The 15,320-nt window shown below is 44.1% G+C and overlaps 1 protein-coding gene across 1 annotated transcript in view; it reads right to left on the bottom strand.

The window, feature by feature from the left end:
* Window positions 1–1,493: 1,493 nt before the first annotated feature.
* The window catches only part of Pkd1l1 (polycystin 1 like 1, transient receptor potential channel interacting), a 124,443-nt gene continuing 110,616 nt past the window's right edge, over window positions 1,494–15,320 (bottom strand). Inside the window, exons 48-52 of the mRNA XM_028778934.1 lie at window positions 11,648–11,782; window positions 8,610–8,840; window positions 6,269–6,427; window positions 5,312–5,482; window positions 1,494–1,538 (exon numbers count right to left, since the gene is read on the bottom strand). Of these exons, the coding sequence (XP_028634767.1) occupies window positions 1,494–1,538; window positions 5,312–5,482; window positions 6,269–6,427; window positions 8,610–8,840; window positions 11,648–11,782 (741 nt within the window). The remainder of the gene's footprint in view (window positions 1,539–5,311; window positions 5,483–6,268; window positions 6,428–8,609; window positions 8,841–11,647; window positions 11,783–15,320) is intronic.

Here is a 15,320-nt window from a genome sequence, read left to right as displayed (position 1 = left end):
GGCTCTTGTGTGCCAGAAGAGGATAAATCAAGAGCCACAGGACATTTTTCCCCGTTAAGTCGTCTCAGCAGACGCAGTGTGGAAGCCGAGAATGCTTATCTCAGAAGGCTCCCTGCCTCGGCATCTAGGGCTGGGTGTTACGTTTCTGGCACTCCTGATATACCCAATAGTTGTAAATCACATCTAGGCAGTTCTATTAAGTTTAACGAGCTTTTCTTGTGATGTCCTTCCAAGAAAAAAACACCAAGATATACTTTAAAATATAGTGAAGCTTAAGGGGAAAAGAAACAAACCTCTTAGAACTATTAGAACTATTGTTCACTGCGGTGACCCTGTCTGTGCAGTTTCTGGGCTTGTGCAACACAAGAGACTTTCAAAAAGCTTTTCAGTGGGAAATAGTTTCAAGCTCACAAAGAAAAAATTCTGTAAGAACAACTCCAAAATTCTCACAAACCCTGCCCTCAAAGTTGTCCGTCAATCGTTTTCCTGGTTTGGTTTAGTTTTGAGCCCCTTCTGGCCATAGGCACTATTGCTTTCTGCCTGACAGTCAGTTTACTAAGCATTTACTGGCCGTGTGCTCTGCAGAAGCACAGTAGTAGAGAGTACACGAACTATGGTGTAACTTCTGTCAGCAAGGCAGAACCAGTACAGGAATCCCGTTGGGAAGATCGTTTTTACTCAGATCTAGGAACACAGTGGCCCCTTATTCTTGAGAATTGTGGAACACATTCTTCCCAGAGGCCTCTGGGTTTCATTCCTCGATCACACCATCAGTGGCCTCTTTCTGTATTGTGGGAAATCATACCCAGATGTGAGATCATACCCAGATTTCAATGAGCACAAAAGGTGCCTAGATTTTTGCTCATCCTTCTGAGATTCTTATTTCCTGTGATTGGGAATTACGCAGTTCCTTTTCAGGGTTTCAGTGTTGCTCACCATTGCCTCCTCAGTCCCCAGAGTGGTGGCAGCCATAGGAAGGAACGTGGACACTCAATGTTAGTAGTCTAGATTAAACCCATACATAGAGAAAAGAAGATGTCCATATTAACCCCATTTGCTGTGCTCAGCTGTCATGTGGGGAGTGATACTGTGCTCTCAATGTCCCAGGGAGGACATATGAGCACGTGTGCAGTTTCTGGACTTGTGCAACACAAGAGACTTTCAAAAAGTTCTATGTGCCCAATGTCCGTACTCTGTAGTCACAAATGAATCACCATCAACAGGTCTGAGTGGGACCACAGTGGGACCCCGAGACTTCCATGTCCATGTTGGAAGAAGCAGGGTCATTTTCCTCATGTGAAGGCTGGGGTGGATTCACTTGACCCACAGACTGCTTCACCCTCCAGGATTTCATCTCAGTGTGTTAAATTAGCTTGCATCCACCAGTCAGAAAACACTGCGTGATGAAAGGGTAAGGTAATGGAAGCCAGTGGTAATCACAAAGTCTCTGCAGAGGCTCCCTGACTATCCTGTGGAAAGCCAAGTGTTTGAAATCATCCCCAGGGCACCTCACAAACTGGCAGAGTTAAGGGAAGCAGCTGCAAGAAATGAACAGTGACTCTGAGAATTCAAGTTCATAGCACCACCTGCCTGAAAACAGAAGCTTGGTCTCAGCACACGAGGCTTCTCTATAAACCCAGGTGGCCTGTGCTTCATCCCCTGAATACAGACCGTTAACCCAGATTTTCAACCTATTAAAAGGTTCTGCACTTTCATCCTGGTAGAAGGAGACTAAGTAGTTACACTTAAAAAATTAATTCCGTTATTAGGGATGAAAGCCAGGGTCTTACCGGTGCTAGACAGGTGTTCTACAGAGGAGCTGCACCCTGCTTGTACAGATTAGCTGTGCCCTGAGATGAAGTTGCCCTTTTCTGCCTGACTGATCTTGCCTTAACTGTATTCACAAAGACAAGTCAAGAGAAAATTTTAGGCAGCAGAGACCCCCCCAACATCTTCTGTAGCCCCCCATTGCCCTGTAGCCTCAGGCCTAGCTAGCTTCTGAAGAGAAAAGGCAAGTTGAGTGGTGAGAGGCCTGGGCCACAACAAGTACAGTAGGGACTTTTATTTGACTATAGGTAAAGGTAGCAAAGAGGCAAGGGCTGGAGCCAAGAAGCACAGAATGAGCAATGAGCCAGGGGCGAGAAGAGGCGGTGGGCCTGGCAGCCACAGCGTTCTCTTGCTATGAGTCACTTAAGCACAAAGAACAATGCAATTTGCAGGTGGTTAGCGACAGCTCCAGGCAGTCTATCCTGCCAGCTTGGAGAGATACCAATCTTAATTATTATTGGTTAAGATAAAAAACAAGTGCCCTGGAGTTAGGAAAATCAAATGGACCCTTTCCTTGGCTTTCATCACACAAAGAGGAGTCTGTTCTGCAAAACCCAGTTGGGCTTGGCCTCTTCAGGTACCACTGACACCCAGTTCCTTCCTAGCAGGATGGCTAACTTGTGCTGTGGAACCTGGGTGTTACAGGCGTTGGCAAACCCAGTTAACGGTGGCTTTTTGTGTAATACATTTTTGATAAATGGATGTCTCATAAAGTGACTGTTCAGAAAACAATTGTGTTTTCCAGTGGGAGGGAAATAAAACTGATGTCCTTGGGGCATACATTACACGTATGAGCCTTCAGTCACTGGCATAAACACTGCGGAGTGTTAGGAAATCAGCAAGGACTCTGGTGCATAGCGAGTATGTAAGGGCTCATAAGAGCACAGGTTTATGCACATGGAAACTGACTCAGACACACTTGCAATTCTGACCCTAAGAGTCATGACACAGACGTCCGTAAGTGTGCTTACAGGGGGTCCTGAGAGGAGGCTTATGCCTTAGAAATGTTCAAGTGGGAGCCTGTGATACAACTCTGGCTAGAGTTCTTGTCTTAACTGTATTCACAAAAGCAACTCAAGCACAGTTGAGGCTCCTAGTTTAAGGCCCTGGACCATTTAAAGATGTCTTTGAGGAACTTTTGATTGAACAAATTTTGGCTTTTCTTAATCTTAATGAAAATCCTCCGAAGTACCCCTCATGGTGTGTACACACAGAGATTTGATGTACTTCTAGGGGTGTGCATATACGGAGATCTGATGTAACCCTAGTGGGATGCATCTGTATATGTGGAGATCTGATGTAACCCTGGTGGTTATATACATGAGGATCTGACATGCTCCTAGTGGGATGTATCTGTATACACGGAGATCTGACGTACCCTTGGTGGTCTGTATACACTTATTTAGCTGTAGGATAAGATGATGGTTTACACATTTGCCTCTGTTGGATCACTTTATTTTGGTTGTTGACTTTGCTCAGTTGTGCTTCATGTTTACAATCTCACCCTCCTGTTTTGTTGTGTACTTGTAAATTTTGCTGGTGAACTGGGTTGAATATAGACTCTGTTTCCTCTCATTGAGGTTTTCCTTTAAGTACTGATTTAATAGTATACATCAGGTTTGGTTCTAATCCTGTTATTCTCAAGTCTTTTTGTTTGTTTGTTTGTTTGTTTGTTTGTTTTGAGATAGGGTTTCTCTGTGTAGCCCTGGCTTATTCTCAAATCTTATGGCACGGACATTCTCATGGTTCTCTTTCTTCTAAAAGTCTGTTATGGACACATTACACAGGCTATCAAGTGATATTTATCTTTTTCTACCTGTGTGCATTCTTGCTTTTTAAGTTTCTCATGCAGTTGGCCATTGTATTTCCTATCCTATGAGCATTCAACTCAGTTTAATAATTAGAAATAATAAATAATAAAACAAACAGCTTTTAAGTTTTAAATCATGTAGAAGTAGCCAGTGACACTATCTAGATGGCAATGGAACAATGTTTATACTTTAAGTCTAGTAGCTAGCTCTGCTATATTTTGTCTAGTTTTAACAGATTTAAAGCGATTATTTTTAACACTGGGACAGAGTTCCTGGTTAGATATACAGACAGTCCCTGACTTACGATGGTTTAAACTACAATTTTCCGGTGTTAAGGTTGTAGTTCAGACTTTGAAGATTAAGAGGTAGCTTGACCCTTGCACAGGACTTAGGTTCATTTCTCAGCACCAGCATCTGATTGTCCACAATTGCCTGTAAATAGGGTTCCAGGGGATCTGACTGTCAATGCCCTCTTCTGGCCTCCAAAGGCACCTGCATACACATGGTATACATAAGCTCATACAGGCATACACCCACATACATCACCCCCCCACCCACACACACATGATAGGTAGCTAGCTAGCTAGCTAGCTAGATACATGGATGATAGACAGATAGATGATAGACAGACAGATAGATATTAGATAGATAGATCTTTTAAGAAATGGTGGTGCATTCTGCAGAGGCTATACTCAAGAGTTGCAGATCCTGATTAGGCCCAGTGGGACCTGGTCCTATGTCATGCTGTGTTGCTATTTCTGCCAGTCAGCAGTCCTGCTGGACCAAATGCCTTTTTATGTACTATACTTCAAGTTGTAGTGGACTTGTTAGGATGTGGCCCATTGTCAGTGGGGAAACATCTGTACAGATCTAAATCTTTATCTCTTCTCTGACTTGTATACAGCTGTCGTGTTCAGATTTCTCTCTGTTCATTATGATTCCTAAAATAAGATTTAACTATTTTTAAGTTACTTTTGCTGAGTAATTTGTTTCTTTTCTTGCAAATCTATTGTTCTTTTTCATCTTTTCACTGTGTGTAGAAATGCATTTTTCCATAACTCTGGATATATAGTAACTTATTGCTCGCTTTGTCAACTTACTCATATTTTTTTTATTTTATCTTTGTGCTCTTTCTTCTTAGTTTTGTATTCTATTTTCAAAGAAGGATTTTCTTCACTGAATTATTTTCCATGAGAGAACATCCTGTTGTGGCAATTGGCTTTAGAGGTATGCCCCCTTGCCCTCTCCTTTGATTGGCACTCCCAGATATGCTAATCTGGAGACCCCATGTATGCTCTTGCATATGGTAGAACCCTTTCTCTCTAGCTTTGAATCCACAGTGCATCAGAGGGCTTCTTAGCATTGCCAGTCACATTCTATGCTAACAGACATCCTTTATCTCTGCGAAGATGTGCTTTCCATTTTTATTCCCCGTCTCTTTATTGATTACAGTTATAAATGGAAATGATGGGATGGATCTACGCTATCATTGGAAACTTGAAGTCTTGCCATGTATTTTAAATAATTTAACCAATTCTGGCTGGAGCACATCTTTCTACTAATAATTATTCTTAGAGGGTTTTTATACAAATCCACATCATGATTTCAAACCAACTTTAGAATATAAAAATAGTGGTGTAGAACATTAACAAAAATAATTTGTGCAGTCTTACCCCAGTAGCTTGGTACTCTGAAATGCCAACTGAAGGACTGTTCCCTGCCCTCAGCTCCACTGTCCTCCTCCACTGTTTTTCTAAGATAGAAAGCTCTAGGCTGTCAGACAAACCATCGATCTTCATCAGAAGTTCATCCAATAGACTTGAAAATTCATCCAGGTAATAAATCTGAAGGGAAGACAGATTAGAAAATGCAAACTGGAATGTGGTAGTTTATTTTTTTTCTTTCTTCTCATTATCTAAACCATTTAGTGATCTGACTTCAGAAAGTTTTCACTATGTTAGAAAACATGCGGGACCCAGAAGTTAAAAGACCTGGGTGCTGGGCCAGTTTCTTTCTGTCGGTCTTGGTTCCTTTGTTGGTGGTGTGCATGCACTGCTTCATTCATAAGTGTTACAGTTAATGATGCTTTGACAAAGAACCATTGAACGAGTCTGAAGGCAATAATGGGCCCATGACGGGCAGTGAGCCCTATCCAAACACACAGCACCATGACTGCTTCTGACAGGCTTCAGGACTGCACTGAGTGCTATGTAAACATCAGTCATGGATGACAGCTGAGAATTCACTGTGAAAATACCTACATTTGACTTGTTTGCATTAGTGTCTGGAGTGCCCAATCCAAAGCACTGAGGGCTCCATGGTTTGGGTGGAAATTTGGGTCTGATAACAAGTGCCAAAAGCAAGTGACTAACCCAAGGGGGAAAAGAAAACAGAGACTCTACCTTTTCAACGCTACAAGATGATTATAGGGATGTGGTGAGCAGAGGGTGAGCCTGCCAATCCTGTGAGTTCTCTAATATTTCAAGGGAAGCATCTATAAGACCCGCCAGGGTTGAGGACTAATTTTGAGTCTTTGTAGTGACAGAATCCCCATAGCAGAAAGCATACTGTACAGTAGAGACATCAGCCTGAGTGTGCTACTGCTTACTGCTCAAGGTCCCGCAGCTTACATGGTCCGTAGCCACCTCAGTCTCTCCTAAAGTTGTTTCCAGTCCCAGAAGGGTGAGAACTTTATGCCACATGTAAACAGCAATGTCTTTAACTGTCACAAGAGATTTTCTGTGAAAAGACTTTCTGTTTTGGAAAACAGTCAGGAAGGCAGCTCTCAGCTGGAGGAGAGAAAAAAAATAGGCAAACTCTGTGTTAGCAAGCTATGACATGACTTTGTTGACTTGATAGACTACGAAGTAGACATTATGTGTGCTGCTGGTGCTGCTTAGCGACTTTTCAGCAACTGTTTGGTGAGACACAGTCAGGAAAATGCTCCACAGGTGGAACTACAGACTGAGCTCTGCAGTGCAAATCCATCTTATTCTGAAGCATGCTATTATTGTCTCAGTGTCGTTTCCTGTTTGACACATGCTCTCAACTCATGTTGGGCCTATGTCTGAGAGATGGGCAGGGGTCTGAGACCTGGCCAGCTACTGTGTCCTCATGTGTGCTATAAGATGAGCCCAACCATGCCTTGGATATGGGTACCTAGGTTATTTATTTCTTCACTACCGACTGAAACCTTTTAGTTCACATCCAGTTTATTTTGAAATATAGCTCAAACAAGCAAAATTTTAGTCCTTTAGAATGTGTCTGCTTTGTATACCCCATAGAACTTCATGTGGAGTTGTCCATTGAAATTAAGAAGCTGTGTTGACAGGCCCTAGGAGCCAAAGCTTGCAAACTCACTGACCCAGAGCTCCCTTCCCCCTACTGCTGCTGAGCCATACCTTCTGGACATGTCAGTACTCCTCCCCAAGACCTCCCTTTCCTTTTTCTTCTGGATTTCCATCACTTGACTCAGCTATAGCCTGCTGGAGTATCCTACAGTATAGGGGACTTCTCCTATTCAGAAACACATCGAAACCATCTCTTAAAAATGTGTCATTGTCTCTCATAAGCATCATTGCTCGAATCTCTTCAGTCTTTGGGAGAACGATGCAAGACATGAAGAACTGGGAGCATAGGCAGTTGGCAGATGGACACAGGTATCTGCAGGTCTGAGGGTGATGGTGAACCATAGAACTAATGTTAAAAACCAAACCAGGTGTAGGCCTTTAATCTCAGCACTTGGGAGGCAGAGGCAGGCAGACCTCTGTGAGTTAGAGACTAACCTGGTCTACAGAGTAAGTCCCAGGACAGCCAGGATTACATAGAGAAACCCTGTCTCAAAAAAACCAAAGCAAATCAAATGAAACAAAACTGGGTACAGTGACATAGGGCTGTAATTCCAGGGCTTAGAAGCAAGAGACAGTGAGTTTCTAGGTTTTACTGGCTAGCCAGTATAGCTTACTTGGGTGAATTCTAGGTCGATAAGAGGCCTTATGTTTGAAAGAGACAGTGTCTGAGGAATGACAGTCAAGACTGTCTTCTGTCCTCTATATATACACATACATACAAGTGTTCTCTCTGTCTCTGTCTCTGTCATTGTCTACTCCCTCCCCATCTGTACCTCTTATCCTATGCTAAAAATGGCTGGATGGAAAGACAGTTAAATGAGTGGGCCACTGAATGTATTGATGGGTAAACAGATAAATGATAGTAATGATAGTTGGGTGGGAGTGTAGGTCATGAGGGTGGAGAAAGAAATGAAGGATGGATGGATGAAGGGAAAGTAGTAAACAGGGAATGTGGACCATTGGAAGGACCAAGTGTTTCAGAGTGTGAGCACATGCAGCCACTTCTGGTTTAACCTCTGTTAATGAGAACATTAGCAGACCTTTAAGGAACAAAGAATTTGACATCACCAAGAAAGTATGAACCAATTCCTTTAACTTGTATTGAGCTTTAGCATGTGCCAGAAAACACCTTGGGAAGGCTGAGTTCTTGGTATACTCATTTGGAATGTGGCTAGAATTAAAAGGGAGACACAAAGGACTATCTAGGACCACACCTCGGTGAGGCCTTCTTACAGTTTAAGAGGAGAACCAGCTTGCTGGGAAAGAGCCTCACGGAACACCACTTTATAAAAACGAGTAGAGTAGGTACGCAGCAGAGAGATCCAGTAGAAGCAGCCAGAGCAGTAAAAAGTGAGAAGAGGTTTGGGTCAGCAGCTGGGAACTGGTAAGGCAGTGTCCTGAGTAGCTGTGGTCTTGCTGGACTGTTCTCAGTGAATGGAGATTGTACCTAGCCCTTGCTAAGGGCAGATCAGGTGGATTCTGGAGGGCTCTGTTTCCATGAGATCTAGCCTGGGCAGCCTGGCCCTGTTTATATGAATAGAGGCCATTTTGTCTTCATAACAGATGAAATCTTTACAAACTGTGACTTTAAAGTCCAGGATGCATCAACGCATCTACATACCATTCCGAAACCCAGAGTAGCCAGCAACAGAAAGAGGATCCCATAGTAACAGTATACAGCTCCGTGGTCAGACTCCAAACGATTGTGCCATGAGTTTTTTTGACTTCTTTCTGGAAATTGAAGCAGTATCCCAGGAAATGCCTCTGCAGAAGTGCCATGTGACAATGTCCGGGTGAAGAGCAGAAACCAGAACAAGTGGGAGTGGGCGGCCAGCAATAGGGCCCCCACCAGCTGTAGGGAGAAAACCCCAGGACACTGACTCATCAACTCTCTTTAGGGAAGAGGGCTATATGGGGACTTCTAAATGATTTTAAGTCATTAAAGGCTTAGAGAAAGAGATTTTATATGTTGTTCAAGTCTTCCTTGTTTGGGCTCTCATTCCAAAGAGGCCAGCCTCCATCCAGGCTGCCCCTCCTAGCTCTCTTTCTGTGTTTCTACTGGTATCTTCACCTTGCAAGCGACCCAGGAGCTCTGAAAGGTGCCTGTGCTCCCTGCTCTGTTGTCAGAGGTCTTCCAGCCCGACGCCCTCATCCTTCCGTCACTAAAGCTTGGAAGGCTACCTGGTGACCAGGTCACAATTTATATGCATGAGCCATGTGGGCCTGTGATGGATGACCAGCTGTAATTAAGCTCTTTTGTCTGCCTTTGGCATCAGTGATCTGCCCCTTCAGTCTTTGGCCATGAGCACCTTGCCTGTACACTGGACTTCTCCTGTATGGGGCCACTACTACTGTGATGGTCTCTCGCCCATGTGTCTAGTACCCGGCAAGGGCTGTGTAATGATAATAACTTAAGAATCAGGAAGGACAACTTAGAGGCAAACTGGTTCTGGGTAAGTTTGTGGTTTCCTTGTTAGAGACAGAGACTTGGGTCTTAGTTGTGGCGTTAGTGGCCCAGACTGTTTGACACTTCTACTAAAACCAGCTCTGGGATTGATACATTCTCAGGTGAATGACACACTGTTATAGTGCTGGCTCTCTCAGGTACCACTGGCCTCCATTTGTTTTCACGGCCCTGCATTTAGAATTCCTTGTCTCTTGTCTGGCACTTGAATACCCTTGGCTCTGAAGTGCCAGGCACACATTTCCATGGGACTATGGAGGAAGAAAGCACAGTCTAGGCTGTGTGGTGGAATGTGCCAGCTGTCTCAGTGCTCTGAGGTGAAGGTGGGAACATTGGGAATTCAAGGCTATCCTTGGCTATATAGTGAATTGAAGAACAAGTTAGGCTACAAAAAAAACCTTGTGTTGAAAGGCAATAAAATGGGATGACAACTCTGCCTGGTGAGTAAAGCCACTTGCTGCCCCTAAAATGACAGTGCCACTGACAATGTCCTAAATGACAGTCTGGGCTCAGCTCTGGGGGGACTCTGACCAGGTCAACAGAAGGACTGCTGCCGGATAGTTCCTATAGCCAACTACCTGAGGCAATGGGGCAGCTAGTTCTCTATTAACACACTCCTGGAATGGATCAGAGTCCCCATGCTAGCTTCACACACCTCACCCGCCTTAGCTCTAACTTCCAGGCTGTTCCTGCTTACATACTCCCTCCCACCAATCACCCTTAAAACTGTCAAGATTCTCCTCCCCACCTCTTGCTATTCTCCCAGACCCCCCACCCCAAGCAATAGCCTTGGCGGTTTTGAATTTCTCCCAAACAAACCTTTCTTTCCACCCACAGAGTGGTCTAGCTCAGTGGTTTCACTGTGCCCTTGCTCACACTGTCAAGCCTGATGACCTCATTATGAGCCCCAGAACCCATACGATGGAAGAATAGAATGAGGTGTCCTCTGACCTCTTTGCACATGCCCTCCCCCATAAACAAACAAACAGATAAATGAAAATTAAATAAATGTAAGCATTTTAAATATAAAAAGCAAAGCAGATAAGCAAACAACAACAAAATACAATTTGTTAGTCTACATTTCAGCAAATCAAGATGAGGGGCCTGACTAGACCCTGAAGTTCCTACAACACATACATTCTAGATAGTGCAAGTGCTGCCACTTAAGTTAGGCATCATTCATTATATCTTGGGCTTTTCTTAACATAAAAGCACTTTGATATAATGCTAAATGGTATTAATAACAGTTTATTGTTAAATAAAGTCCATATAGAGGTATATAATTTCTAAGGCAAGCCACCATCTTAGACACACACAAGCCATCAGTTTCCTGGCAGGTGTATTAACTGGCCTCTGGTGGGGTCTGTGAGTTGGGTAGAAGCAGCCTGGGTTGACATGTAGCTTAGACGCTGAGGTCTACGCTCTCTTCTCTCATTTGCTGACCTGCTCCTGTAAGCACAGGCCCAGCAAGATCTGGGGTCTATATTCTGTGGAGAAGGAGACTTGTACTTGGGCCCTTGTAGGCCTGTGTGAGCCCAGGGCCCGAGAACATGAGCCTTCTCACAGTAGCCAACTGACCAAGTGGTTCTCTTAGATTTGATGCCCATGCTGTCTGTTGCAGAGGTGAGAACCTGTACTGCACTAGGCCTATGGGACTAGAGCCAACTCCTTTCCAACTGGGACATGTGTGAGTTGGAGAAGACTCTGTGTAAAGGACTTGGGTGATACATGGATGTAGAAGCAGCATGTAGCCATCAAAGCATCTGAAAATTATAGTCCCAAGGCAAGTCCCATCTCCTCTCACAACTCCTTGTTCCATCTTCTGAATAAAAACCACCATTCCTGACCGCAGCCCGTTGTGATCATGGAGCGTGTTCACATACAAGAGGCCCTCCACACCATCCCTGGCACTCACAGAGAGATTTGTAGGTGGTAATGACCACAGAAAATAATTATAATATGCTGTGGGAAAGCATAACACAAAGCCAGTGCTTAATAAACCATAGCTATTGCTGTCACAGATGCAATTTATTATACTGCTATCTCTTATCTAAAACCCACCATAATGAATTTGGTGGCTAGAATTCGCAATGGTGTGTGATCCCATGAGGAGTTTGTCATTCCCTAGCTGACCAGAGCAAGTCAATGTATTGGTTGACTAGGAAAATCACTGGAGAAGGGGAGAAGATTCTTACCACTAGCATCAAGACTCTGAAGAGAGGGGAACAGGTCACTGCTGAGAAGGGTGTCATGGTGTTTAGAGAGCTGAGGAGATGAACACATTTCAACATCCAGAGGAACAGGAGGATTCCCTGGAGGCATCGTGCCTTCTAAGGGAAGAACACAGCAGCTCAGTGAGTCCTAACAATGATCACAAGGAGGCATAGAGACACAGGCACACACCTGTGAGCTGTGCTGAAACACACGTTCATTTAAGGAGCTGTTTAGACCATAGGTTTCTCAGGGACACCAGTTCTTCTATGGACACCACATGATAGTGTTTGCAGAGGAGAACAAGTAAGAAACAGGTTTCAGGACGTATAAGATGTCTTTTGGAGGACAGGCTAGTAGAGACAGGCAGAGCAGGTCTGGCTGTTTCCCCTCTGAGGCCCAGTCCATTCTGCTGTAAGGACAGGGCAGTGACAGAGTGTACCTCCCTCTTTCTGTCACACAGTCACACATCACCAGTGCTTTCCTTGAAGATACAAAACAAAACAAAACAACCCAGACATGATTGATACCATAGCCAGTCCTGGAGAGGAGATACAATGTGAGACTGGGCAGAACTCCATCTTCTGGTAGCTGCAAGTTAACAGGTAAAAAAAGGCAAGGAGATTTATTTTGTATTTTATTTAGACCAACATATATAAAATAATATGTACATTCAGCACAAGTAGAGATGTTTGCCTACTGAATTTGTTAAATTCAACAATAGTGTATATTTATAGCATATCTCAATTTGGGCTGACCATACTTCTTTCTCTATACTCTCAGGAGGTCAGTGGCCATGACACTGGACAGCACAGCTATGACCTTCTTTCTTGTCTATATCTGATTGGTAGGATACCAGAAAGCCTTCCTGTTTTCATTATCTTATTTATTTGTAGGATGGAGATATATAGATATAGATATATAGATATATAGATATATATATGTATAATCATTTGCCTAGAGGGGTATGCATATATATTCTTCCTCTCTCTCACCTTAGAAAACCCCATAAGTCTTGTAACATGTATTTAAAACTTGAGAAAGCTTGGTCCACTTGTTCAGTTAAATAAGAGCTGAGGCTGAGGTCATAGGCGCAGCTACAGGTTCATCTGGTTTCAGACAGTGATAGGGCACTCTGAAGGCCTCTCAAACACTACAGCCTATGACTGAGGTACCTGGCTACAAGGTCAGAGGCCATTACTAGTGCTGCTTCTGAGTGGACTGTGAGGCTTACTTTCTTGGAGCATAGGTGGGGCCATTTGTGGTGTACATGGGATACCATGATCTCTTTTACCAGATAGTATGTTACCTTTGTGTTTTATTTAGACCAATATATGTAAAATAATATGTATATATGTATATTAAACATAAAATGGAAATTTGCATACTAAACTTATTAACTCCATTACAGTTTGTCAACCTAAGCCTCATGAAACTTTGAGGTACCTAGCTTCGACTAGTTTGAGCAGTACCCCAGGCACTGTTTGTGAAAATAAAAATTACTTTTCTAGTGGCCGGGCAAATGATGCAGGGCCAGGGAGCTGGTGCAAGTGTCGGGCAGGACAAAGCTTTACCAGGAAAGCTCTTACTGAAGAGCTAAGTGAAGGTCCAGAAATTGGTACCCAGATGTATTAAAATCCCTAGGGAAGAGGAAGTCAATCCAGGCAAGTTTCTGGCAGTAGCAAACATGATCAGAAAGATAGCACGCTGTGAAGAAAGAAGGCTATGAAAGGTGAACCCATTTCAGAGACCCAATGCTCACTGAGATATGCTGACAGATTCCCATGCCTACATGCCTAGAAGAGCTGCTCTGCCTACCTCAGTGAGAAGAGCATCCTACTGAGTGTTTCAGGAAAGCTAGCCTAGTGAGCTTCCAACACAGGCAAGGAAATGCTGGGCTATGATGGTGTTAGAATCCAGGTGATGGATATCTGTGGTCACAGGGTAGAGTAGACAGTGAATGAGATGAAACTCCCTGGCAGAAAAGAAATGTAGACAAATATAGACACACAGGAAAGGTAGACCAGAGTGCCTACCAGTGATGAGAAAATGAGGCCCCATGCTGGTGCTGGAGAACAGTAGAGAACAAGCTGATAAACTTCCTTCCTATCACTTCTGGCCTTCTGGTGTATGAGAAAGAAACAAGTAATATTATAGCACACACATCTCAGTAGATACAAAGTCCTTGCAAGAAGGTCCTAGGGTGGCTGAGAACAAAACATCCCAAGACAAAGAGAAACCATTTGGAACAGCCTGAGCTCTGTTCCTGTCTGTCTAAAAAAACAGGATGTCTTCAAATATCAAAGCCTATGGATCCCCTAGCCTATGGAAACCTAGGAAGCTGCTCTCAAGGTTCTCCTAGCTGTGAATAATGTCTTTCCACACAGACTAGACTCCAGTTGTTTGAGGGAGCTTTGCTGAGCCTTGGAAGATGGGCTCACTATGACTTCTAGTCTTCCATTGCCCCAGCTTCCTGACTGTATAGGTTAAAAAAAGATAAGAGTCTTGATTTTTGTGATTGGCACACTAGATTGCTACAAGTTGTGGAAATTATAATCCAAGATGAAGAAGTGTCTGGAATCCTCCTGCTCCTGGTGCTTACTTAACACAAGAATGGCTTTTGCTGCCCTCTGTGCAGTGAGTCCCTGCTTGGATCAACAATGTGCACAATGAATGTGTTTCACAGTACCAGGGGGGTGATAAGAAGGAAGGGGAGGGGGGCTGGAGAGATGGCTCAGCCATTAAAGGCTAGGCTCACAACCAAAAATATATGAGAAGGAAGGGGAGGAGGTAGGAGTCCTAGCTGCTCATGATATAAAGATGATGTGTATCTGGTTTGTGCCTATGGAGCTCAACACCCATGAGTAGCAAGTATAGCCTCAGGACTTCCCTTATGCAAGTGCTCCATTCCTGGGCTGAGGTAGGAGGGACAGGACTGACTCATGAAGTCACAGTTCTAGTGACAACTGCAATGGGAAGAAGATGTCTATTCTTGTCCTCCAGGAAGAAGCCCAGATTGTCCTCTGCTTATGATACTCAAAGCACATCTTCCTCCAAGGCTGACGACTCTTTGGTGCTTCCATAGCTGGGCCACTCTGGCTACAGGAAGGTCCTTCTACTCTCTGGGCCTTCAGTTTCCCCAGCTGTAGTGGTTATGTCAAGAACACTCTTGTGTTTCTGCTCCAAGATTTACCCAGAGTATGGATGGTGAGAAGGCAGAGGAGAAGATGGGTAGAAGTAGATATGACTTCTGAGGAGACAGGAACAACAGTGGTACCACTTACCTAGGAAAGGAAGGCTGGAACTGTGGTAGAGTAAGAGCACCAGCTGTGTGCCCTCTAAGGCTCCCCACACAACAGAAAGGAGAGCTGGCCCCAACATGCATCCATGAGGAGGCAGGGGGAAGTTAAAGAGAGGAGGTGGAGCTGGGAACATTGTAGTTAGAGAGGAACAAGTGCCCCCTCTTTTCAGGTTGTTCCATGAGCAGCTTGTCCAAGGTGTAAGGGTACTCTAGCTACAGGGTGGCTCTGAGGCATTGACAGATCTCAAGGTATGTAGAAAAGAGGCTTAGGGAATCTTGTGGGGTAGAGATACAGGGACTTAGAGGGGGTATTTCCTCCTTTCATGACTCCTGAGCCTTGGGGTCATCACTTATTG

The sequence above is a fragment of the Grammomys surdaster genome, unplaced genomic scaffold (genome assembly GCF_004785775.1).
Source record: "Grammomys surdaster isolate TR1022 unplaced genomic scaffold, NIH_TR_1.0 67, whole genome shotgun sequence".
Classification (NCBI taxonomy): domain Eukaryota; kingdom Metazoa; phylum Chordata; class Mammalia; order Rodentia; family Muridae; genus Grammomys; species Grammomys surdaster.
The sequence above is the reverse complement of the archived record's forward strand: the minus strand, read 5'-3'. Positions and strand labels throughout refer to the sequence as shown.